This window comes from Carassius auratus, chromosome 26 (genome assembly GCF_003368295.1).
Source record: "Carassius auratus strain Wakin chromosome 26, ASM336829v1, whole genome shotgun sequence".
Lineage (NCBI taxonomy): Eukaryota > Metazoa > Chordata > Actinopteri > Cypriniformes > Cyprinidae > Carassius > Carassius auratus.
In genome coordinates this window covers 3,057,204-3,083,198 of record NC_039268.1, presented here as the reverse complement: position 1 = coordinate 3,083,198, position 25,995 = coordinate 3,057,204, and the positions used below count along the sequence as shown (strand labels likewise).

The window sequence follows — 25,995 nt, the reverse complement described above, 5'->3', positions numbered from 1 at the left end:
CGGTGCGTCTACGGATTAGACTGTCGCAATGTGCGCTGCGCGTATTTGTGACTGCAACGGCATTTGAGGACGCCTCTCGCGTTCATCTGTCCGGGAACAGCGGGGGTCCCGTTATGGTGCGGGAGATGCAGTCAAGGCAAACAGGAACTGACTGCAGGACATAAAGACGAAGAAAAACACTCACGGTCACGCAGAACGTCTTCGCACGAGCGGTTCTGCGTACACCGGCGCTCGCGGAGAATTTCAACCGAGCTTGTGAACTCGGTGCCGCCAGCGAGGCTCCATCGTAGGAGAGAATATATTTTAAACGGAACGGTTCACTGTATACAAGCGGTGCCCAGGGACGGCGGTAGCTAATCCATCGTTCCGTAAAGTGTCGGAGAAAGCTTTTCTTTTACAGACGGGACAAACTCTGGGAAACAGCCCGACTTGTTGAGTTCTTTTTTCGCTTCCGGTATCACCGGAGAAACCGACTGGTGCACCCGCTCCCTCTCCTCTTTTTTTTTGGACGCGGAAGGTTTTAAAGAAAAATGGGTCTTTGAGGAGAGCTGGCAGATTCCTCTCAACTACAATGGTACGTGCTATGAGAATCAATATCTTTCCCGCTGTTTGCAGAAATCCAAGCCAACAGATTTCAAACATCGAGGCGCAGCTTTTTAGAAATAATAAAAAAGCGCAATCTGATAACTGTTTGTCGCTCAAAGATACAATTCTTTCAAACAACATGCGGTTAATAGCTTTTATAATAATATTGTTGTGTAGCTGTTTAGAAAGTGCTGTTAAATACCAAGAACACTTAATTTAGTTTTTATATGTCTAGCAGGAAAATGATAGCTAATAATAATAATAATATAATTTTAATAATAATGGCGTATATGATTATTCGAAATACAAATACAAAATAACATTACATTTAGAGAGTCTCATCTAAATGTAACAGTTTATTATTATTATTTTGCATGTCAATGTAATGTTTTCTTTTTGGATGGATGGATATTTATAAAACCAACTAGTAGGATGAATTACTTATTTATTTTTGTATGATGTATTTTGCAAGATCTTATAGTAGAGGTTTTTGAGAGTACTTGTGTTTGTATTTAGCATGCAGGCCAATGTTGTGATGTACTGCTTGAAATACAAGTAATTTTAAAGATAAAATATATTAAATATATATAGTACTATCATTGTAATGTGAAGAAAATGGGTAGAACATCTTGGCATGTCTGAATTTGAGGTTTTCAGTCTCAGTTTTTCAGCACAACAGCCGGATCTTAAAATGAGCTGCATTATTCAAGATGCATTATGCAGAGCCATTTGTGTTCTATATAATCAAGTTATATGAAAATAATACTTTGATTTATTTCTTAAAAAAAACAATTAAGACTTTTTTTTACACACATTTTTTTACAACATTATTTCCAGTTATTTGTTAGTTTAGGACCTGCATGCTCTAGTAATTTTGCCGGAATAAATATTTGCACAGGCTGTATTTAGATTGGGAATTTTAAATCAGACTTTAAATGCGAGATTGACAGGCCTTTGCAGGCTGAAGGGGCTGGATCTGAATATGAAACACCACATTTGCCTGCAGCAAGCATTTTTTCATCATGACAAATCTTTTCAAAGCATTGAACATCCTCTCCAGCCAAGCACACCTGTGAGATCTACGCAATAAAGACATGCAAACGAATTCTCCACGAGCGAGGTCAAGCACTCGAGTCAGATTAAAGCGTCTGGATGGCTGTGAAGTGATAGTACACCGAAATCGGTCAAATTAGCGGTTTAAATGCATTTTGCAAACCTGTTTGCAATCCCATTGGCTGAACTTAGTTATGGAGACTCAGCTCAGGCTGTGAATTCCAGAGCCGTCTTCTCTAGATTGACTGGTTGTCACGATGCCAGGGTTGCCATGGATGCAGTGCCCTGCGGTGATTGGTGGACGGCTGCATGAACTTGTTTCTGGGTGTAAACTTCTTATGGGAGGACGTTTTGTGTTTGTGGCATCTGTGTTGGCACATGAGATGCCATAATGCAGAGCCACCTACTTGCTTTAATTCAGCTCATTAACAGTGATGAACATGTGCAGGCGAACACGCAACACCACTGCACACCTGCACACACTCACACACAAATGCTCATGCGTATGCCCTCATAGACTTCCAGTGAATGCATGCATGTGTAGATACACCTGGAGCGCTCACAGAGGCCCTTACAAGCACGTAACGGAGAAGACAAGCCGTGAAAGTGGAGATCAGAGGTGCCGGGTGCAAACCGGGTTTGGCCTGAGCCAGGAGACTCGTGTCAAAACCCCAAACAGAGCTTTAATAATTAGCAGCCTCTCATTCATTCCAGATTCTCTCTATCGGTCTGTCTCTCCATCTCTCTTTTTCTCCTTCTGCTATTGCCTCTGAGATGCTGGTGTGAAAAATCACATTTTTCCAACAGTTCTCCCTGAGGTGCTACTGGCAGACACACAGAGAAAGAACGCTTCATCCTTTTATATAGCACTCGTTCTCTCATTACTCCTCCTTTCTCCTCTCTTTTTTTTGACTCTGTCTTTGTCTTTGATGCGGTTGCCATAGAGGACAGGTTTATATGCGGGCTGATTTGGCTCGGTATTGCCAGCTAGTCAATCATAATGATAAAAAACAATGGTGCTAATAGTAATTGCTGTGTCATTTGACAAACAAAAGACAAAGAAAAAAGGGTGAAAAAAAAAAGGAAAATCAGTGGGACCTGTGCTGATTGTTCTCGGGCCAGCTGGTTTTTGAATGTGTGGAGGACGGCCAGGTGTGTGTGTGTGTGTGTGTGAGTGGGAATGTTCTGTGTAAAGTTAGCAGATACATATGTAGACTCTGTGTTGGAGGGAATGAATATGTGAATTGCTGTGGTTTTGTTACTATCACTATTGCTCATGTTTTGAGGGATTTCACAACTGCTAAAACCCCAAATGTTAAATATTGGTGCGCAATTTTGGTTTGTTGTGGAAAGATGTGCTGATGCTTTTTAAAAGGCCTTAAAACAGGTTAAAAAATAATTTATACATTTGAGGTGCCCAGACTATAGCTAAACCTTAAAAACAAATTCAGAAAACCTGTTAATTATAAATGCATTGGTTGCAAGTAGAAAATGTAATGAAATTTTGGAAGTTGCAAATATTTTGATGAGTTCTGTTGACACAGTGTTGATCATTACTTTACAGCTTAATATTGTGTAATGTAAACTTTTTTTTTTTTTTTTTTTAAACTAAGTTATAGTAACTTAATTTTTTTTTAGAAACTTTAGAAAGTTTTTAGAGTGTAGTGGCCAAGACGAGCCATTTGCAGCAAACAGCTTAGGGTTAGTTAACCCCAAAATGAAAATTCAGTCATTTACCCATTTTCAAATCATTCCAAACATTTTGGACTTCTTTTCTTCCGTGGAAAACCAGAGAGGATATATTTTAGAAAGAAAAAAAATAATTTTTGTTCTGTACAAAGAAGTCTTTGAGGTCTAATGTTTACAGGTTTGAAATATCATGAGATTGAGTAAATTGATCAAAATAATTTTTTTATGTGATCCATCCCTTGAAGTGACCACCCAGAATACCCCAGAAACTGCACTGCAATGCATTTACCAGTTTAACGGGCCATGTACAGTCACCACACAAATTTCCTCTAATCATCTAGTTTAAAAGCAAAGTGTGATTTTCAAATAATATTGGCTAGTGACGTGAGTTTGGGTCCGAGAACACCAGTTTGTCCGAATAATAGTCGAAGAGGATTTGAAAGTAGTTTGAAACAGTCAAAAATTCTTGCAGATCTGTTTATCACTGAAATTACACACTTCACTCTTAAACTTTAGACCACAAAAGTGTGTGTCCGTGTGTGTGTGACAGAGAGAAACTTCATATTTCAGGAATTTAACCACTTAAGCATTCCACTAAACCACAAACGTATTGCCATATGCCTCCAACCCATATACACCGCTCTCTCTCGGTCTCTCTCCCCCATAAGGACCTATGGAGGAACCCCCTCATTTGATTCCGTTATTCCCACCAATTAAACATTTTAAACAAAGAGCTCTATTTATCGGTGAGAGCGAGGAAACTTGTCGTAATTAACACATTTACATACATCTCCATTGACTCCAATTAGGTCAGAGGCTCCCAGAGCCGCTTTGAAATGTCCCTCTTTTCTCTGTGCGCTTCGCCTCTAAAATGTTAATTAAGAAGAGGCTTGAGATTCTGGCTGAGGGCTGGCCATATGGACCCTGCATATGCTCCATATGCATGCAGCCCATATATAATTAATAGCTAACTACAGAAAAATAGGAGCTTTTTGGAGGTGAAGACGAGGCTGAAGGTTCCTCCTCTCAAAATAAGGATAATAGCAAAATTCTGAGTTCCTCCAGGCGCCAACGTAGACTTCTGTTCTCCATCTGTGGACAAGACAAATGAACGGATGATCTCAGCACGGCGAAATACGGTCGAGTTGAGTTTGTTCAGCTGGATTGTGCGGCCTGGCCTCGCTGACGGCTTTAATTTGCTGGTTTATCTTGGGGCTTGAGAATCAAGTCAATTAAATTAAGAGAAATCGAATGAGTCAGTGGAACGTTTTCCATTTTCTGCTTCGGTTCAGAGTGATGGGAGCCACTGGAAAGAGCGCATGGTGAAATCTGGTTTGCTGATTTCCTGGAACATGAGAGTAATCAATACTCTGAAACTAAACAAAAGTAAACACTTGAGTCAATCAATACCTAAAATCCGCGTAAAGAAATCCAACCGAGAGCATTCAGAGATTTTGACATTTGTGGAAGTGCTTAAAGCTTCCACTTGCGTCACTTTTTGCAAGACGTTTGGGCTTTTGGTTAATGCTCTTTAAATGACAATCAGTGTTTTTTTTTTTTTTTAAGAACTGGAGAGCTTTACAAAACATCAGTGAAAGGCTCACCTGCTTACTGCTATTTGCTGCCCCATAAAATGCTCCTTCCCACAGCATTCACTCTAGAGCTCTTCTGTTTTCAACCACTTTCTCAGAACAGCCAGAGCCGTGAACTTGCCTCTGAGTAACGTGTGCTTTTTAATTGTTCTTTTTAACCATCAAAATGCATGTTTATGTTCTAATAAAGCCAATCAGCAATTGTTCCGTGCTTGAATGAGATTTTAGCGCGCTGTAGCTAAGACCCTATAAAAGTGAGGGAAAATTGGGAAAGCTAACGTTTCATTGGGTGGATATGAATAGGCTTTGTTATTCACCACTGCCCGAGCCTAGTGCCAATGCCTGGGACTTATTATGAGCGAACTGTGTGTGCGTATATGGGCTGGAATGGATGTTGATATGTATTTATGCACACAAACGTGCATTTGTGGTTAAAGTTTATTGTTCATATTTGAACATTTATTATTGTGTGTGTGTGGATGGTTGTTGAATGAGGTACTGGTTGGCTCTCTGGATACCTGCAGTGGTTTATGAAATTTTGAGTTTTACTTTTTCAAAAGGTTCCTTTTGCTTTTCTGTTCTTTTTAATGGAGATCTCTTGCATTTTCTTGCATTTATAGTAATTTTCCTTCCATCTAGAGCCATGCATTCCATGCAAAAGAACATTTAGAAAATTCTCCAGACAGACATATAAATGAGCATTATTAACATATTAGCATATTAACATATGCTTAAAGCTTTTAAATCTTGAAATAACCAATTTTACCTAATGCATTAAAATGCACTGCCATTCAACAACATGAAAGTCAAATTGTAGAAGTTGAGCTAAAATCGGAGTGCCATCAAACGTCATCTCAGTGTAAGGCTGATTTTTCACATTAATTCAAAAAGTTACTAGCCACTTGTTTGTAATAATATGTGAAATTTTCTAGCTATTTCCACACAAAATCCTAAACAATCTCTTTTTTCACTGTATAGGCAGTACAGTTGCCTGTAGCCACTGATCTAGAGTCAGTATTCGCTTCTCTCTAGTAATTAAATTCACATCTAATCAAATGGAACACAGAGAATAAAAAAAAAGAGTTAGAGACCATGTGATTTGACTGAGGTATGTTCCAATGAAGTCTTATGTTTCCAGCTTTGTTTTGGTCAGATTTATCTGACAAGAAGTTATTTTTAGTTTGACCCTATGACTTAATTTTTCTGTTTTGTGTTTGATTACAGGCCACAGAATCGTATTTGGTGCATGAAGGTCCCCATCGAGCCCCAGGCATCTCAGAGTGTTTCCTAGTGCCTGAATCCTACAGGGTACAAGCCATTTTCCCGTTTCTTTCTGTGTTATTGTTGTTCATATTATAAGTTTCTTGATTTTTCTGAGTGTAACATGACAAACTGAACTTTGATTTCTTTCTCATGGTTGATGTAATTAATCTGCTTTCAGGGCAGACTGAGTTGGACTTCAGATTGAGATAAGATGAGTTGGAATCGGTTAAGCAAACTATCAAACTCAGATAGAGCAGAGATATAATCTATAATGCCTTTGATTAATTTTCTCTTTCATATCCCGTGTAGAGAGAACGGTGTGTATATGTGCATCATAAATCTCATCGCTCATTTATAATCGTGTATGCTGCATTTATATCATAAGATGGTGGTTAGCGTTGAGAGGAATGCAGAGTTTATGTGGAGAAGCAGCTGCAGGAATTATCTTCATAAAATATCATCAGGATTATTTAACTGCCAGCCACAAGGGAATGGTTAAAAGCAAAGTGTATGTGTTTGTGTTGGGTTAAAACCACACACACGGACTATATCGCTCGCATATGGTTCTCTTATGTGAGTTTTAATGGAAGTCTTAGCTGCTGCAACCGCAACTTGACCGTGGGTCTGCTTAACAAAGAAATGGGAGTGTGTGTGTGTGTGTGTGTGTGTGTGTGTGTGTGCGTGTGCATGCATGTATGCATTTGTATGTGTGTGAAAGTATGCGTGCGCTGAAAGCAGTATCGTTATGTATGCACCTCATGCTATTTTGTAGAGTAATGGCTGCAAGATCTGTGTGCGTGATGCACAAAGACTGTGGTTTTGGATTTGTGCCTTTCAATGTGGTAATGCCAACCTGTGTGCCCTTTTTCTGACTTTGCTCTCAACTCTTAATGTCAGTGTTTTCCTTCATGTTGTTGTTGTTGTATATCAGCTGTTTTGCAGAAGCATTTTATCACAAGCAACATACTGTATTGTTGAGTTTGTCCTCCGATAGTGATCAGTCGGTATCATGGAAAATCATAGGTTCATGGGTTTTCTGTTCGGGAAAGTTACTTTGAAAAATAATGCATTACAATATTGCATTACCGCAAAATGCAATGCAAAATGTACCAATTGTGTTCTTATTAAATATGTTTTATTTTTATTTTTTTTGCATAAACATTTGTATAGATTGGTTCAACAACATGAATATATATATATATAAATTATAATAATAATTCCCTTAATAAAAACAGTTAATTCAGATATTACTTTTTTCAGTGCATCAGCATTCAGGTTCTTGTGAATTATTGAAAATAAATATATTCTTTACTCGTGTCAAACTTCAACCGATTTTAAATCCATTTTTCAACTTGTAGTGGTAATTTCTAAAGTGGATGGTAACCTGCAACTCCATGGTGTTTTTTCCCCAGCTCTGTGCAGGATTAATCCTGTAGTCCTGGATTAAATTGTGCCATAATTGGTAAGTGCCCTTTGTGGTGTTGGCTCAAGCGGTCTATGAGAAAGCAGCCCTAATAAAAGAGCAGGCTAATCTGCCTCTTAAAGCTAGACAGCAGTGGCAGTGGCACAGCAGAGTTTCACGGCTGGAGAAGGTGCAAGATAAGCATAGTTGAGCGTGCCGCTAGGCAGCCTGGGCGCTGTGGTTGGCCACAAAACAGATGTGGATTTAGGAGACCACCCTGCAATACTGTAATGCAGGACTGGGGGCTATAGATGAGTCATAGAATAAGAGAAAGGGGGAGAGGGGTTGCTTACCTTCCATTTACTGATTAAAATACAGATTGCAGTAGTGATGCACAGGGGAAAAAAGTATTGCAAACCGAAAGCAGCATTTGAAAAGGCCACTGACACAAAGAATGCAGTCAGTCCTGCTTCCATTGATCAACCTGTGCATATTTGTTTAGAATTGCACTCATTCCCAAAGCTTAATGACTTTAGTTGAATTTTTTTAAGTTTGTTATTTATAATAGTATAGTCATTAATGAATGATATATGTAATACACATTTATGACCATGCAAAATTAGTAAAAATGTAAATGTTCACCATGTTTACTCAAAATTACATAGAAAAAAAAAAAATTGAAACATTATAACATGTAAGCTACCAGTAGTAAATGAAAGTATTGCATGCTTTGGAAACTATGTGCTGTTATGGCAATGTTAAATCTGACTATTTCCCAAAAACTGTGGTCTAAATGACATGGGTGCATTTTATATAGGTTACCCAACTTTTCTGTCACTAGATGAATGCACGTCATCTGTAAGATTACTGAGAATGAGAAACTCCCAGCTTTTTTTATCAAATGGGAAAAGGGTGAAGGGGAGAACAAGAAGGAGAGAAAAGTTTTTTTCCTTCCTAAAGTTTGAGCTTTCACTTTCTGCCTTCGAGGCGGGGTTAGCGGCGAGAGCAGCATGGAGTAAGCGCGAGGGGGGACGGCGAGCGATTTCAATGCAGCAACGCGGCGAACTTCCACTCAACTTCAAAACACGATTCATTTCCCGCCTCTGAGATAACTATGTACTCTCCGTACTGCCTGACACAGGTAAAATTCCTTTATTTAATCAATCAGTCTTGTGTGTGTGTGTGTGTGCTATGCTGCATTGTAGCTCCGTTGCCGTGTCTCGTCTCCTCTATTGCTGCTTAATAAATGCATTACAAGTTATGCGCTGCGCTTTTTAGAACATTCTTTTCGGCCGCGCGTTTATTTCCAGCTTCCAGCTCGCGCGCGGAATTGTTTCGGAACTCCTCTCGTGCGTTTCATTGCACATGGGATCGAAGAGAAAATGGCGCTTCTCCCAAATCTATTTTATATAAAAGGAGATGGGCTTGACCGGAGAGAAAGCGCGACTGGCATAGTAATCGGCTCGAATTTGTTGATGTCAAATTGTAAAACGTTCTGGTCTGATTTCTTGAAGTTGTTTTCTCAAGCTGTGATGTTTCAGGAGATGGCCCCGACGGTGTGTCCAACAGCAGCCGTGCATGAACCTCTCTGCGCTCGAGCTCAGAGGCACGAAGGGACATTGATCTACCTGTCCTGTTACCTAAATGCGTTAGCCTTTATGTGCATTTCAGGGATATGTTTTGCTCTCCTGTAATAGTTTAGTAAGCTTATTTTATTGTAAATAAATGGACCGAGGAGAAGATGTTAAAACGCGTTTGCTTCTAATGTGAAGACTGCGGGAAATAAATGCCTTTTTGACGTTATGAAATTTGCTATTTTATGCATAGGCCTATACAACTTATGACACGCTGTTTACAAATTATTTAAGTTGTCTAGTTCAACATATTCATTCATAATTTATGAAACACTTTTTTCATAATCTTAGGGAGGTTGCAAGCTTTATTATGTGAATCGATGATACGGACGCTGGCCTATTATAGGCTATTTTTTATGCATAAAGATATTGTTGTTTGTACAACACGTAACACAGTATTTTAAAAAAGTACTTTCAGTATACACTTAAATTATTCCTTTAAAAATTGAATGACAATATGCTGTAGACTAATAGGCCGAGGTTCAATAGGAGTAATTGATGCCTGACTTGATTTACAGTCCCCAATCTTTAAAAACACTATTCTCTTCAACTGTCTCTATACTTGGCAAGAAGTCAGACTTTTGCAGTTACAAAATATTTTACTAAACTTTCTTAGGTCACAAAAAGTTGTTCTTTGATTATCCTACGAGTTTGTCTTATCTAAAACCAGTCTTAACTCGTTTTAATTGTTGGCTATACATATAATGCTTAAAAATATTAAGCAGTGTTGAATGTGTTCGTAGTCTTATATTTTATCACAGATGTCCGTTTTGGAAATTATAGCCTACTCTGTCCCTTACGGCCTACACTTGAAGCCTTTTTTGCACGAGCAGTAGCCTATTATTTTTGAAGAAGCATTTGCACATGCGTGTATTTGAATAAATAATTCAAAAGTAAATTGAAAATGTATTTGCGGTCGTGCGCCATGTGCGCGCAGGGGCTTGAAGGAGTCGGTCCTCTGCGGCTGTAATCTCGTCCATCTCGGAGAGTCAGTTTGGCCCGGGCTCGTGGCAGTCGCTCTTTCTGGCTGTTAAATATTCCTGAAGCAGACATTCGACAGGTCTTTAAAATAACTTTCCTTTAGGCTCAGACATAAGTAATTGAATTCTCAATAGATAATGTCCTGCAGGCGTAGCCTATACTAAACTTATTCTATCCGGTCCTTATAATTAATTTCTTTTTTCAGTTTCTTCATTTTTAAAGGATTTTGGTCTTGGCTTCAGTTTCTTGGCCTTTCTCCTGTTCCCCACACGCAGACTGGGTCACGCCAAACTGTCGCTGAATCCAAGACGTCTGGGTCTAAAATAAATCTCCTTTACTCTCATTTTGCATAGTCGACGGCTCTTGTTTTTGTGGCGAATAATTGTTTTCTTGCTAATTAAGTTTTGTTTTTAAGCAGATACAAACTAGGTCTTTTTTCAATGTAAAATATAGGCCTGAACGGCAAGCCCTTTGTAAAGTGTCTGCAACCGGTATTATTGTTATTTTTTAAAGAGGTATATGTGTTAATAAAAAAGTAGGCCTATGTGTTTTTATTTATTTAATAATGCTAAAGAAAATTAAAAGAGTATTTGCAGTCCTGTGCCAGGGCAGCTTAGAGCACGGCCTAGTCCTCGCACTCGTTCAGCCTAACGCATTCAAGCTATAATGAATAGGCTATATTCATATTTTACTAGTGTAAGGCTGTGATCTATAGGTTTGTTATTCATTAAAGATGTTTTTTTTGTACTTCTGCACCCGTCAATTCAACAGTTTGAATATTTCAATATTTTTTTATGTCGGTATAACAAATTTGAAATTGTTATATATATATATATATATATATATATATATATATATATATATATATATATATATACATATATACACAATATGGTATAAAGTATAAATGCAAATATTTAAAGGTATAACTCAGCTTGACCTGAACTGTTGCCCATTCATCAAAAGGTCAAATTCTGTAATTTCTTCTATATGTCCTCTGTTTTATAGCTTTGTTGTGATATGATAAAAATGTCTCTGGTTTGGCAGACAGCAGTGTTTAAATATTAATGCTTTAAATCAGAATTGCATAGTTGCAAAAATTATTTTCATATTTTTGGTAAATATACCAATATCGCTTTTAGCCTTCACAAAATAAATCAAAATGACTTTCTGAAATGTATTAATAGACTTATATTATTTGGGATGATTTATATGGCCTATATAAAAATGTATTTTCTTTTCTTAGTGAATCCGTTTGTTTGGAAAAATTGTTTTGTCGCAGGAGTTGATAGTTAAATTCGCAATTATTAGGTGTAAATGTTTTTCTTTTCATCTGTAACAAAGTGTCTCAGACGCAAGTAGGGAGTGCATGTGGGGCAATAAAGGCCACGGCTTACGGGTAAAACCCCAAACCTTCATCACACTGATATACAGCGTGCTCATCTTGAATCTTTCCGCCTGTCTTCTTGGCAGCAGCTCGACTGTGATTTCGATTGCGGCGATAAAAGATCCTTCAATCGCGCCACGTAGTGCGTGTTAGGAGGAATCCCTCCTTTGTCTCTTGTGGCTTCAGATGCGATTCAGATTGCAGGCTGGATAAATCCTGCGGCAGGCCACGTTACGCGGAGTCAAAAACTGGGTGAGGTTTGGCGGTTTATGGGACGTTTTTGTGCCTTCAGAGAAGATGGAGAGCAGGGGAGAGAGGGAGGGAGGGCGCGGATGCTCTCGATCCCACTCTAACTCTGTCCCGAGGTTTGTTTAGTCGTCTTTCTTCTTTAATTACGGTTAATTATTAAAATAAACGAGGACGCATACGGCGCGGCAACAAATGTAAACAATAACTAATGAATTATTAATGTTGAAAGGTTTTCTGGAATGGACCGAACAGGTGGGGAATCTCAAGCTTCATACGTAATGGAAGTTCAGCATGTGTTGCCAAATGTTCCGCGGTGCAAAATGTCTTTTGGGGAGTCTAAAGGCCTCGGTAGGGGCCTTGCACGTATCTCAGGACAAGTGGATAGTATTAATAATGTATTTAAACATTTTTCTACATTTTTTTTTTTTTTTTCCCCAGCAAGGGTGTATCTCGGATTTGAGGACACTGAGGTTTAGCCCTGGGTGATGGAATTTCCTAAAGTTTAACAAGTGCACTTTAATGTGAATTCATATATGTATTTATGTACAAGAAGGCCTTGAGGCTGAAGAAAGATATTGATTATTATGTGGATCCAGGGGCATTTTCGTCTGAATAAACAATAGTGATGTTTCAAATGTTAACACCCTCAAAAAATAAATAAAGTTTCCTTTTTTGGCTTCTCTGGTTCAGTGAAGAACTTTTGCAAAAGATTCTTTATAGTGGCAAAAGGTTCTTTGGATTATTATTAAATGTTCTTCATGCTTAGAAAAACAAAATGGTTCTTTTTAAAACAATTCACTGAAACGGTTTTTGAGGAACCCAGAACGGAACTTCCATGGCATCGCTGTGAAACCCCCCTTTTGAAACCTTTTTTAAGTGTGGAGTTTCATGCATACATGTATTGTCAAATGAAAATATTTGTACACATTACTGACAGAGCAAATGAAACTTAATACATTTAGAAATAAATATCAAAAACCAATCTGAAATAATTGCACCATCACAATCATTAGTTGACATTGTCTTATACTGATTTTACAGATATCTATGTTGTTAGACTAGATTTGATTCTTTATATTGTGTATGTTTATTTTTATTTGACATTATAATTAGCATTTTGAATGCATCCTCAAAATAAAATAAAACGGTGACTCTTTCTAACACTAATGTTGGGTTAAATGGATCAATTTCTATTCCACTGTTAACAGACTAACTTAAATTTCTAATGCATTTTTCTGTTTTTGTTTTATAAATCATTTGCTCTATATACTGAGCTCAGTTTAGCAATGAAAGCTCACTTCTTGAGCGATTTGATTTTAACGTTCTTACATTAGGTTTCAGATAAGCCTTGTCTAATTCACCTGGACTGAAGTGCTGCTTTTGGCAGGCACCACTCTTCACTCTTCATCTTGATAGATATTGCAGCGTTCCTAAACATAACAGAGCAAAAAAAACATAACGATAATGACTAATGCTGTTTTTCTGCCCTATTTACCTATTGAATTTCCCCTTTCTATAAGGGTCTTTTTGGGATATGGCTCTGAGGGAGGAAGACATTGCATCAGACATGCACATTAACTACTCTTTCCTCCAGTTGTCTTGCTCAGCCTGGCAGGGAAATGGGTGAAACGGGAGGCTTTAAATGGAAGAAAGAGTGTGGGAATTGCAGAATATGCTTTCAGAAAGCAGATGAGAACATGTTGGGACTGAGGCAGCAGCCCTGGGGAATACCATTCGATCTTTATCATAGGTTATATCTATCAAGAAACCAGAGCATCTGCATGAACATCAACAACGTTAAGAGTTACCATGAAGTCTTTGGACAGTGCAAATTGTTAATAGCTTCAGATTCTTCATGCATGAATCATTTTATAAAGGTGCAATGGCATTCCTCCCTCGTAGCCCAGCATGACCCTGCTGCAGTTCTGCTGGCATAACCGTTTGGTGTGGTAACAATATGCAAAGATACGTTATATTTATGATCCTGGCAGACGCCGTCTTACCAAAGCGTCTTAGAAAATACATGTGCTGTGTTTTAGCTGGCAGCAAAAGATGCAGCTCAAGTGCTACGATGAAACCTCAGGTTCTAGAAAGAACAAACGTGTCCGCTGTTATAGCAAAAGTCTTACATTCTTAAAAATAAAGGTTCTTTATTGGCATCTGTGGTTCCATGAAGAACCTTTAACACCCATGGAACCACTAGGTTCTTCTTAGTGGAAAAGGTTCTTTAGATCATTAAAAAAAGTTCTACACTAAGAAAAATGGTTTCAAGAACTATTCTTTGCTTGGAATGTTCAATTCTAGATTTACACTTTCATGGACACCAGGATGATAATTACCATCTTTTTTTCTATTTTTTTCCTTTCATTTCACAGTCTGTCTGTCTATGGCTCGTTTTTCAAGCTTTCTTAAATCTCCATCATCCATCACTTATTAAATTTGCATTTTAGTTCTGTAGTCATCGTGGAGTCATCGTGCACATACTATATGCACACACAAAACCAAGCACATATTACTCAATATCTTCTCATAATCACTTCACTTAGCACAACTGTGTAACAATGGCGTCTTTCAAAGCGGTGACCGCACTCTTGAATTTGTCTCCTCTCTTTTTGCTCATTTAAGAAGAACTGGCAGTCTGGCCCAATACTGTTGTAATTCGCTAAAGCTGTGTGTCTTTCATTGGCCAGAAATAACCAACTTCCACGGAAAGGTCATGGTCAGACTGAGGCCAGCACAAGCATATGTTTTTTTGCTTTTATGCTAGGTCAAGCCTTTTCTTTACTGTTCATAATTTAACTTCAGGGTGAAAGACCTCAGGGTAAGTAAACATGTCGTAAATCACGGCTAAAAAAATATAGGCTTTCGTACATAAAATGAATAAAGGCACTGATATTTTATTTTATTTTTTGTTTATTTTACTGAACAATTTTTTTTTTACTGTTTTCATTTTATTTTAATAATGCCTAAAAAATTTTTTTGTCCTTATTATTCATCCTTTCTATTCTATTCTATTCTATTCTATTCTGTTCTGTTCTGTTCTGTTCTTTTCTTCCTAGGCTTGAAGGCAACTCCTCAGTAATATTTGTATCACAGTGTGAGCCTTTAGAATGGCAACTAACCACAAAATGAGAAAGAAAAGTCCAAGAGCTGCAAAAGGGGTTTGTAAAGGGCTTTCAGACGACAACGGCGTGTGTGTGAGTGTGTTTGATGAGCCCATGGCTCTCAGTGCAGGTGATAAATGAAGTGTTTAGAGCAAGTGTTTATAGTAGCACAGTAGCTGAAGTGACCTGCTGTACCGATGGGCCTAAGACACTCAAGGTCGATTATTTCTGTCTACAGGCTGTGTGTGTGTGTGTGTGTGTGTGTTTGAGACGGGTGTATTCAGTATGCTCACAGTCAGTTGGCATCTATGACCTCAGCTCTGCCACTTGTTATTTTTTGAGTAGCGGTCTACGCTGTAAACTATATTGAGTAAACAGATGCTAAGAAAGTAGCTTGTTTGTTTTTAACATTGTGTGCTTCTACAAAACGTACATTGACGCAAATTCCTTGCACCATTGCCGTGGCTTTCCCTTGCTCCCCGTATTGTTGTTTGGCTTTTGGAATGCACTGGTGCTGCACCACAGGCAGGGAAAAGACCTGACAACAAACCTTAACATTACAAGACTTTAACTTGCCTAGGAAGATAAACTGAGAAGAGTAAGAAAAATGACTATGTTTGCTTGACAGCAGATGTTTTTTTAGGAACTATGCAGCATAACACCCAATGCACAGATCTTCCCAAAGTCATGCAGAATTTTGCATTACTTTGCTATGAGCGCTGAACTGCGATACCCGTGAGTGCTGTGATCTTGGGAAAAATAAAGCAATTAGTCTTTTCTGTCATTTATGCAAACATTCACTGAAGCGGCTGTTGAATGTACACATATGCTCCGGGCTCTTGCCATTTGTGAAGGTACAGTAGGCACTCGTATTTCTGCTATAGCAAGATTTATGAATTGTTTACAGTCTCGACAAACAAAAATATAGTTTACACAAAATGTAGTTCATTCCTGTGATGCAAAGCTGAATTTCAGCATCATTCCTTCAGTCTTGAATGTCACATGATTCTTCAGAAATGCTGATTTGCTGCTCAAGAAACATCATCAGTATTCAAAGCCTTGTTACAATTATGATTTGTTGACGAATAGAAAGTTCAAAAGAACTTCACATAGTAACATTTTACAATATAAATGCCTTTACTGTCCCTTTTGATCAATTTAATGCGTCCTTGCCATGTAAAAGTATTGATTTCTCACTAGGATTTGTAACAGAGCCTCCATCACCTCAAGCTTCCATGCATGAACTCAGTTAACATTAACAACTGCGTTAATAGTGAATATTTCATTGTCATCTTGTCAACACAACTTTAGAGCGGTCAGCATGTGAGAAATGTGCCGCTGCGAGCACGTGTTGTCTGACCAAGGTGCGTCCTGTAATCCTGTGTAATCTGGCTCCGGTCTATTAGCGATTAATTGATTGCGATATCTAATCTGAACGGACTATTATTTATGATGGTTATCATCAAAATTGCCCGTAATGGCAGATAATTATGGCCAGATGTGGTCAATCTGAGATTAGCTTTTAAAGTCAACACACATTACAGTAAACCATCGCAGATGTGGAATATGCACACACACCCTCCCCTTTAATCTAAGCATCATGTTTGTGGAATGCAAGAACATGCGCAACTCCACTTTCTCCTAACCTCAAATGAAAGACATTACCCCTTCTGAAGACAAACACACACTCTCCATCACTGCAATAATGCTCATTGTCAGAATTGTATACAGTACTTAATATTTCCTGTTTAATTTAAACATTTTTGTTTCAATTTTACGACTTTATTAGTTATCTCTTATTTTACACTTACTGCTGCATTATTGCCCTGCTTGCCAATTTTTACTTTTGCATGTATTTTTCTTCTGAATGATTAGATTTTTTTTATGGCAGATGATGCTGGTGTGCAGTGGAAAGGATCCATAGATGTTAAAGGTTCGTTATTGAACTATAGAAATTTTACATTTAAAAGTGTTTAATTTTAAAATGTAGAAATCCTTTCATGATAATAAGGGTTAAAATCTAGACTTGCTTTGATGGAGGTGCCAGAATATCATCGTGTGACTAGTGTGCCACCTACCATCCATCTAGAACACCTTAGCATTATGTTTGCAAATTTTACACGGACAAACTTTTTAATATTCTGTCATGATAGTAAAGTGCACTAAAATTGAATGCCTTAGATGGTCTTGGATCAGTTACACACACAGTGTTAGGTAATGCATGACAGTATTCTGTTACTCGAAAAGTAACCAGTTGCATTACTTAGTTACTCTTTATGAAAAGTAATGCATTACGTTACTTTTGTGTTACTTTTTGTCTCCTGGGCTGGACTTGCTTATGATTTTTAACAACCAACATGACAAAAGTAATATTTTTGGAAACTGTAAAGGCCCTTTCACACAAAAAGTGAAATAAATAAGCCTCGGGCTGATAGAAGTGCTTACTCCGAATTTCTCTCGACACAGGGACAGGAAAGTTGTCAGTCACTAAATTGGAAAACAAAGTAACTTGTGTTAACTATTTGAAAAAGTCAGTAAAAATTTTGACGTACATTAAAAAGTAATGGGTTACTTTACTAGTTACTTGAAAAAGTAATTAGAATAGTGTAGTATTTCTTTTGAAACATCTAAAAATTGATGTCACAAATAATTACAAAAAATGGCAAGTAGAACGATTTAATTTTCTTGCAAAAATGTATTCCAATAATCTTTATTTGCAACCTCTTAAAATCTTTATTTCTTTTTTTTCAGCATAGTTGATGTTTGATCAGTAAGATGAGTAAGGTCATGATTTAGGTTTATGAGGCTGGATGCAGATCAGCGTCAGTGTCACCGTCACTGTGTGGATTTAGGGAGGAATGCGGTGGAAAGGGAGGGCTGGTGGTTTTTAAACGATTGGAGAGAGCGATGGCGGTTTTTAAATGAGTTCAGGGAGGGATGGTGGTTCTTAAAGGCGTGGAGGAGGTGATGTTTATTGACTTGTGGACCGCTGCAGCCATAGAGCGTTACTTAGAAGAATGGATGGCAGCGGTCCAGGGATGGAGAGAGAGACGCGGCACATTCATGCAGTATGTGCACATGTGTGTGTTTAACACGTAAAACTAATCAAGCTTTGTAACTTAAACAGGAATGAGACCAAGGGTGAGTGTTAAAAAAAGAGCAAAGTAGAGAAAGAACAGTCTCCTGTAATCCCCCTGTGTTAAACAGATGTTTATTTTGTTGTAGGGTGTTATAAATGGGTGCAGGAGAAGTGGTGCCTGTTTCCTTATTGGGAGCATTTACATGGTTTAACTGTTTCACTCTCTTACATGCTTGCTCTGTTCCAAAACCTAATGAGCTGCATATGTAGCCAGTGTTTAAAGGCATTAAAAAAGTAAGATTCTGTATATGTAGAGCGTTTTAAATCAGTGAATGATGAGCTTCACGATGGTGCCTTAGAAGGGAGTTCCCTATGTAGACAGCAAGGCTGATCACTACGTTTTGGAACGCAATTTTATTTTTTTCTCACTGTGTGCATATTTCGTAAATCTCATTTGCTGTGAAGATCTCTGACATACTGAGATGTGTGTAGACGCCTCTTGGCAACTGAACAAAATTTCTGTCAACAGTTTTTAAATTATGCCAAAATGTGCCGACACAAAATACAATTGCATTTGATTTCCACAGTTTGCTAATAATGTGCAGCTGTTTATTTTCTTCTCCCTTGTTCCCTTTGGAGGTATAGGTTTCATGATTCACAGTATCATCACAGCAGTCAAATCTCTCCAGGCAACTCGAACCAGATTTGTTGGTAAACTACTACACGTTGTGCCAATTAAAATGATGAATTGTGATTTCTGTTTATGTAAGTAAGCTAATCAGGGCACATCTGTAAACAGATGACTGCTTTCAGTGTTATTGCCCATCTAAACTCATAAAACAAAAGAGCAGTCAACAAAATTGAAAAGATTTACAACTGAACCGCAATTTCTTTAAATGCAGTGCAATTAAAATCTAGCATGTAGCATGTCAAAGGTGCAGTGTGTAATTTCTGTAGAGAAACAGATTTTTAAGAATACCTTGTAAACCTTTAAAGACAGGTAGGTCTGTCTTCAAAGGCTACAAGGTTGATAAACAACAGTTTTTGCTTTTTAAAAAAAAAAAACCATTAGCCCCCATTATTTCAACTAACTAAAGAAAACATGTTTAACATTTACATTTCAGATGGAAAACTACATTACCCATGATTCCAAAGAGAAATGTCTACTAATCAGAGAACTGCAACAAGTCAAACTATTTAAATATCCATCTATATATGCATATTTTCCAATGATCTCAAAATTTATTGGTTCTATATACATAATCGACATCTATATAATCAATAGTTTCATATTTCTGTTGTTTTTAATTTGACCGTTATTCGCAAAGCTTTGTTAGAGTAGTTATTTCGCTCATTTACAGTTCTGCACCTTTTTTTATCCGATTTTCAAATGATTTTTTAAGTATAAAAATCTGCGATGTTATGATTCACCTTGTAGTGGTTTAGTTTGGTTGAAAACAAATTCTTAATGAAGATGCCTTAAGATTCTTCTGGGATAAATGAATGGGATAAGTTGTGGGTGGGCCTATCTGTTTATCTGACCACTGATACAGGGATGGAGAATTTGGGAAACCTGTTTAAAAACAGCCATTATTGTTGCGGTTCTGTTTGGTGCACTTCTGATAAATGTTATTGAAATATCAGTCACTGCAGCCACTAAATGCCTCAGGCTTCCCACTGTATTGTTATTCAGTAAACTAGCCTCAGTGAATCAGGTCCGTAGCGGTGGTGTGACTCGGGCCGTGTGGCGCGCTGCCAGCTTCCAGCCTCACTCCCGTGATATGTGTGTTTAGACTGGCTTTCACAGAGGTGGTAAAATCCAGACCTTAACCTGAAGGCATAGCACAGTCAGTCCTCTGAGTTATGCCAGCCTTTCACCAATGCCGCCCACCACAGGAAAGAGAGAGGGGCAGTATTTAAAGGCTCGCTCGAAATGTTTTGGCAGGGATGTAATCGGGATCTTGGCATTGAATGCAGGCTCAGCCTAAGGAACTGGGTCATGTTCGGGTTAGCACTTTTGCAGTGTCTGCTAGCATACTCTCAGAGAATTACTAAATGAGCTCAATATTTGGCAGTGCCTGACAAAGCTTATCGTTACTCTTGAGTCGGCCATCAAGGAGCAGAGTTTTAAGTGCGTTTTATAATTCGCAGAGGATTTTGTGATGATGTCATCAGCTCATTACAGCTGGCGTTGGATCAGTTGATTCATGAGCATTTCGTAATAGAAAGAGATCACAGGATATTGGTGGAGGGATGTTCTGGGATCAGTAAAAGATGTTAAACTAATTCTACAACTGAGGTCAGATACTGATCCTGAGCATTAGCATGAGCATGGTGCTAGTTTACCTGTACGATAAGGAACTTTTGGAAGCCAGCTTTTTTTCTTTTATTATGTTAACATGTTGTCCTTATCTCCTCCATTGGAAGCACTCGTTATTCTCTGTGTACAGACTCTGTTCTCAGGTTACACAGCTCGGGGGCCACTTTAGAAAATGCACAGTGTATAAAATGCATTTGGGTTTAAAATATGCAACCAACAATTAAGACGTTGATGGATGCCTTTTTCAGCTGCCTTGTTTTCTGAAGTATTTTTCTGCATGGGTATCAAGACTTTAAGCCATGAACCAAACCAACAAGCTCTGAGACGATTCATGGTGATTTGACTCAAAACATAGTGTTGAAATGCAGAAAATAACCAAGAGTATGAAATATAATAATAATATTTTATTAGGAGAATACATTTTATTAAACTAATTGCAAAATATTCAGAAATATACAGATTAGCTCTTTGATGGTGAATAGAGTGGGTGGTCATGTCTCAGATTTTTATTGCATTATTTGTTTCTTGGTGGGGTATGACTAGTGTTTTTAACGGAGAATCTTCAGTCTTTTTAATAGTGTAGGTAAGTTTTCGAAAGATGCTTTTCATTTTTTCAGAACAGTATCACTGAAGTGATTTTAACATGTAAATCATATGTAAATATTTTGAATACTTAATATTGAGACAAGGAAATTGACTATAATTGATGTGTACATTGTGAAACCTATGCCCCGTCTGCAATGCAAACAAATGGCATGCATAGCATGCAATCAGCAAGCACGTTGCAATAAAATCCTTGTCTATTTGTGTTTTGTATTATTTTGCATGATACAACACAAACGGCTCACAACACGAAAAAAAACATAATTTGTTTTTACAGTTGTGCTGTAGATTCAGTAGCAGTATTTCAATACAGTGTAGAGTGCACATCGGCAGACATAAATCATTCTGTTTCTGTGTTTTTTTTTTTTTTCTCTTTGATCTTGATTTCCAGCCCTAATTACATTAGCTGGCTAGTATGAGTGTTTTCTTTCATTGTATCTGAGAGGTAAGGCCTCGAGTAGAAGCATTGATATGCACATATTGGATTTCTTAAAGGGATGCAAAGGAATGTTAACCATATTATCCCACTTAGAGGCTCTTCAGGTTGCCAAGTTCTGTCTTGGGATCTCAGGAACTTTGTGCATTGTGCTTGCCATCCCTCACTAGTCTTCTCTGTGGTCACAATCCTATGGAATGCATCTGAATTGTACGGTTGCCAGATATTATCGGTTTGATCAATGTCTAATGCTCCTAAAATGCACCTTGCAGTGTTTAGGTATTTTGTTCATTTTATCTTAGAGAGTCAGGAACTCAGAAACACAACACTGTGCGTTTCATACAGTCTTTTAAGGGGCCGGGACAGGGCTTCGTGTAATTTTTACTCCCAAATTCTGTTCTCTGGCATACGTCCATTGCCACACCCCATCAGCATTTAAAGAGGTCGTTGTACAGTTGTTGATTTTCAGTGCTGGAACTCTAAGTGCTGTGAATGTACTGGGTAAAATCCCACAAAGGGCTCAACGGAAGAAACCGGATCAGGCCCTTGGGTACTGCGGCGAAGAACTTCTCTGTTCTTCAGCTGGACAAATTGTTCATTGAGCTTCTAGAGCAGATGCTTAATGGAAAAGTTCACCTAAAAAATGAACATTCTTTCATCATTTACTCAATCCGAGTAATAAAAAAAATTTATTATATTGTTTCTTAAAAAAAAAATCAAAAAGACATACTGAAAAATCACTTTAGAATACAATGCCTTCCACTGAAGATGTGGTTTGGAATGACTTAGAATTGTTTTGAATTATGACAATTTATTTTTCTGGTGAACTATTCCTTTAAGTTTATTATAGAAGGGTTGTGTTTTGGTTAACCAATGTCGAGTTGGTCTCACCAAGCTAGCATTTTTCTTATGTCCAGAGAGACTAAGGATACATCCGCATGAAGCCAGAGCTTTCCCTATCCAATCTTTTTTCCTCCTCATCTCAAGAAATATCTGTGTACACACGAGATCATGAAACCAACACAAACGATGTAGTATACATGCCAGACTAGTATGTGGTGCTGTAATTCTGCCACAGAGATGCACTAAAAATGGAGAAGACGACTTGGACTATGCGCATAAACCTTGTGCGTGGTATACAAACGAACATGGAACGATACATTTATTAATCTGTGTTAATGTTAGTTAATAAGTAGGGGTGCACGATAAATATCGGCCGATAATTAATGCGCATCTCGTCAGTAAAGCCGGTTCTCTAATCAGCGGTAAATTCCATCAGGTTAACAACGGATGGAATTTACCGCTGATTAGAGAACCGACTTTACTGACGAGATGCGCATTAATTATCGGCCGATATTTATCCCGCACCCCTATTAATAAGACAATCGTTCAGTGTTTGTTCATTTAGTTTTTACTTTTACATGATTTAGCGGGGTCTGACTAGGGGCCAGACATGATGTAAGGGTGCCGTTTTCAGATTTATCCACGCTGGGACCCGGTTTATAAAAAAAATATTGGTTTCACACTCCCAAAACGCCAATCTGAATTTTTTTTGCATCTACAGCTAAATGTGTCTCTGTGTGGATAGGACCTAAGATTCTTCCCTTTCTCAGTTTCACCTTTTCTCTTTTGTTATGATTAAAGGGGGGGTGAAATGCTCGTTTTCACTCAATATCCTGTTAATCTTGAGTACCTATAGAGTAGTACTGCATCCTTCATAACTCCAAAAAGTCTTTAGTTTTATTATATTCATAAGAGAAAGATAGTCTGTACCGATTTTTCCCAGAAAAACACGAGTGGCTGGAGGCGTGACGTGTGGGCGGAGCTAAAGAATCATGAGCGCCAGTAGGCTTTTGCGTTGAGCGCGTCTGGAAGCTGTGACACCGTGAGGACAAAACCAACCAAAACAAACCATGGCTAACAGTCAGATTCAGCTGTTTATTTATGATCCAGAATCAGATCCAGAGGCTGAAATTTAACAAGAGCAGCAGCAGCAACGACTACATCAGGACGTCTCTATGTGGTATGTACTGAAACTGTATATATTTGCTTAGCGGTTTTGGAAAATGACTAAGTTCCACTTTGTCGTCTTTTTTTTTTTTTTTTTTTTTAAGCTGTAACGTTACATGTGGAAAGTGCAGTTTGATGACAACATCGCATGTTGTTTACTTGATGTGCTTACACGCCAATAGCTAAGTTAATAACATAGATATTTGAAGCAGTTTTACTCACCGCATGCGGTTCCAACACACGATCGTGACCCTTTTTCGTTGGGACTGCATTATCCTTAAGAAATAAACGATGTGCAAACCCGGCGTCAAACTGGGCCTTGTTTGTAAAACAAGCATCTTCGAAATGCAGGGAACAAACACAAACACTTGCACAACTCTGTTGATGCTCTGTAAAAATAAACTCCATCCACTGGTCCCTTAATGCTGTTTCTCTTTTGGTAATCTGTGCAGGGTTGTCTTGCCCTGGCAACCAAAAACACACGTCTTTTGTGACATTTCGCGACGCTCTCGCTCTGATCAGTGAATGTCTGTTGTGCTCTCAGTGCTGTGCTATACGGGAGCGCGCGCTCTTCCGGCAGACGTGCCCGTAGGACCCATATAAGGAAATTCCGCTCCATCTAACGTCACACAGAGCCATACTCGAAAAAAACTTTCCGAAACTTGTGACAAACCGGAAGGAGTATTTTTGGAACAGAAATACTCCTTCAAACGTACAACTTAATTTTTGAAACTTTGTCCATGTTTAGCATGGGAATCCAACTCTTTAACAGTGTAAAAAACTCACCCCCCCCTTTAATTTGAAGTCTTGCACATGCACGCTTAAAAATAAAAAAAAGATGAATTTTTTTTTACAAATAAAACAAAGATCATGTTTCAAGAAAGTTCAATTTCAGTTTTTAAACTTTAAAATGTCATGCTTAATTCAGTGTGTTACTTTCCATTTCTTATGTAATTATATAAATGGTCAAGTATAAAATTTACTAAAAGTTTTTAAGCAAACATTTCTAAACCACATTTTCACTCAGTGCAGTTCAGACTAGCTTTAAAACGTCTGGATTCATGTATGCAGTATCAACGATAATCCTCCTGGCAGTATGAAAAATCAAGCATAATTAGTCCTGAATATGTTTGCAGAAGAGTAAGCGGGCCAACTCTTTTTATTTATGTTTTTGTGAGCATACCTTCCCACAGGTGTCAGGACCATGAGACCTGAGCAAACACGCAGGCCAGTGCAGCCAAATGGAGGTCAGGTTCTAGCGAGTGCACTGGATTTATATCTCTGCGCTCTGGAGAGAAACTCTGGTTCCAAAGACAAGATGGAGGAAGAGGTCATGCTGTAGAATAAGTCGAAATGCCTTTTCAAATCCTTAACTTTTAAACTGCAGTAACTGTTTTTAAAAACCTCTTTGTAACTTCCTCTTTACTTTGTGTTGAACTAGGACTACAGTATTACAAAAACTGGCTTATTTTACTTGAGTTGGTACTTTTTTTGTTCAAGATTTACTCTTTGTCTCTCTTGCTTCTGTCTGTCCATTTCCTTCTAGGTTTCGTTTTGAGAGACCACAGATGAGGTGGTAATGTCTTGACGTGTATGGCTCTGGTTGTGTCTTCAGGGCTCTCTAAAGAGCTCCAGCTGTTTCAGATTTTGTTTCCAAGCTCTAGCAAGCTTTTTTTTTTTTTTGAGTGGATGATGATGACAACGATCGTTGTGGTTGTCATGAGAAGAACAACCGCAATATGTACATGTATATATGTGTGTGTGTGTGTGTGTATATATGTATACAAAGAGGGAGGCAGTGAAAGGCACAAGCAAAGAAGTGACATTAACTTTTGTGCAGAATACTAATGCACTTGCAAAATGCCAGTAAACACAAACAACACTTTCTCCCTCTCCCTTATAAACACACAAATTCTTATCCCAGCTGCAGTATGTGCACACACACACACATTCCCTCCCCCTGGATTAAGATTACTATAATGGGAAAGCCCTCAGTGCATGCAGTGTTACCCTCTCATTACCACTGCACCTGCCCTGAACTGACAGAATTAATGCTGGACAGCTCTTAATGAGAGAAAACAGCTGACAGATGAGACAAATACTGACACAGAGAGAGTTCACTGTCACAAATGAAGCAGAAACGGTTTCTGAACTTGGAATTTCACGCAGCAGTCAAAGTTTCAGTTTTTATTCATTAATGTGAAAACGTTTTATGTCTCTTCTGCTCACCAAGGCTGCATTTATTTGGTCAAAAATACAGTAAAAACTCTAATAATGTGAAATATTATTACAATTTAAAATAACTGTTTTCAATTCTCATCTAATTTAATATGTAATTTATTCCTGTGACACAAAGCTGCATTTTCAGCATCATTACTCCAGTCTTCAGTGCCACGTGATTCTTCAGAAATCAATCTAATATACTGATTTTGTTTGTTCTTGGTTCTCTTTGAATGTTATCTTATTGTTAGTGATAAAGAAAGTGATATTGAGGTTTTTATTAAGACTTATTTTTATCATATTTATTAATAAAATCCTTGCAGTTATTTAATAAAATGAATCATTTTGCAATTTTGAGAATATTATAATTTTAAAACTTTAGAGAAGT

General features: G+C 38.0%; 1 protein-coding gene across 12 annotated transcripts in view; it reads left to right on the top strand.

The window, feature by feature from the left end:
• Positions 1-365: 365 nt before the first annotated feature.
• Positions 366-25,995, top strand: part of LOC113044089 (nuclear factor 1 X-type-like) — a 78,986-nt gene continuing 53,356 nt past the window's right edge. For 11 of the 12 annotated variants that reach the window (XM_026203698.1, XM_026203702.1, XM_026203697.1 and 8 more), the window contains exons 1-2: positions 366-574; positions 6,144-6,227. In XM_026203698.1, coding sequence (XP_026059483.1) covers positions 572-574; positions 6,144-6,227 — 87 coding nt within the window. In that variant the 5' untranslated portion in view covers positions 366-571. Of the gene's footprint in view, positions 575-6,143; positions 6,228-8,542; positions 8,726-25,995 lie in introns of those variants that run through there. The other variant, XM_026203694.1, reaches the window with a different exon arrangement.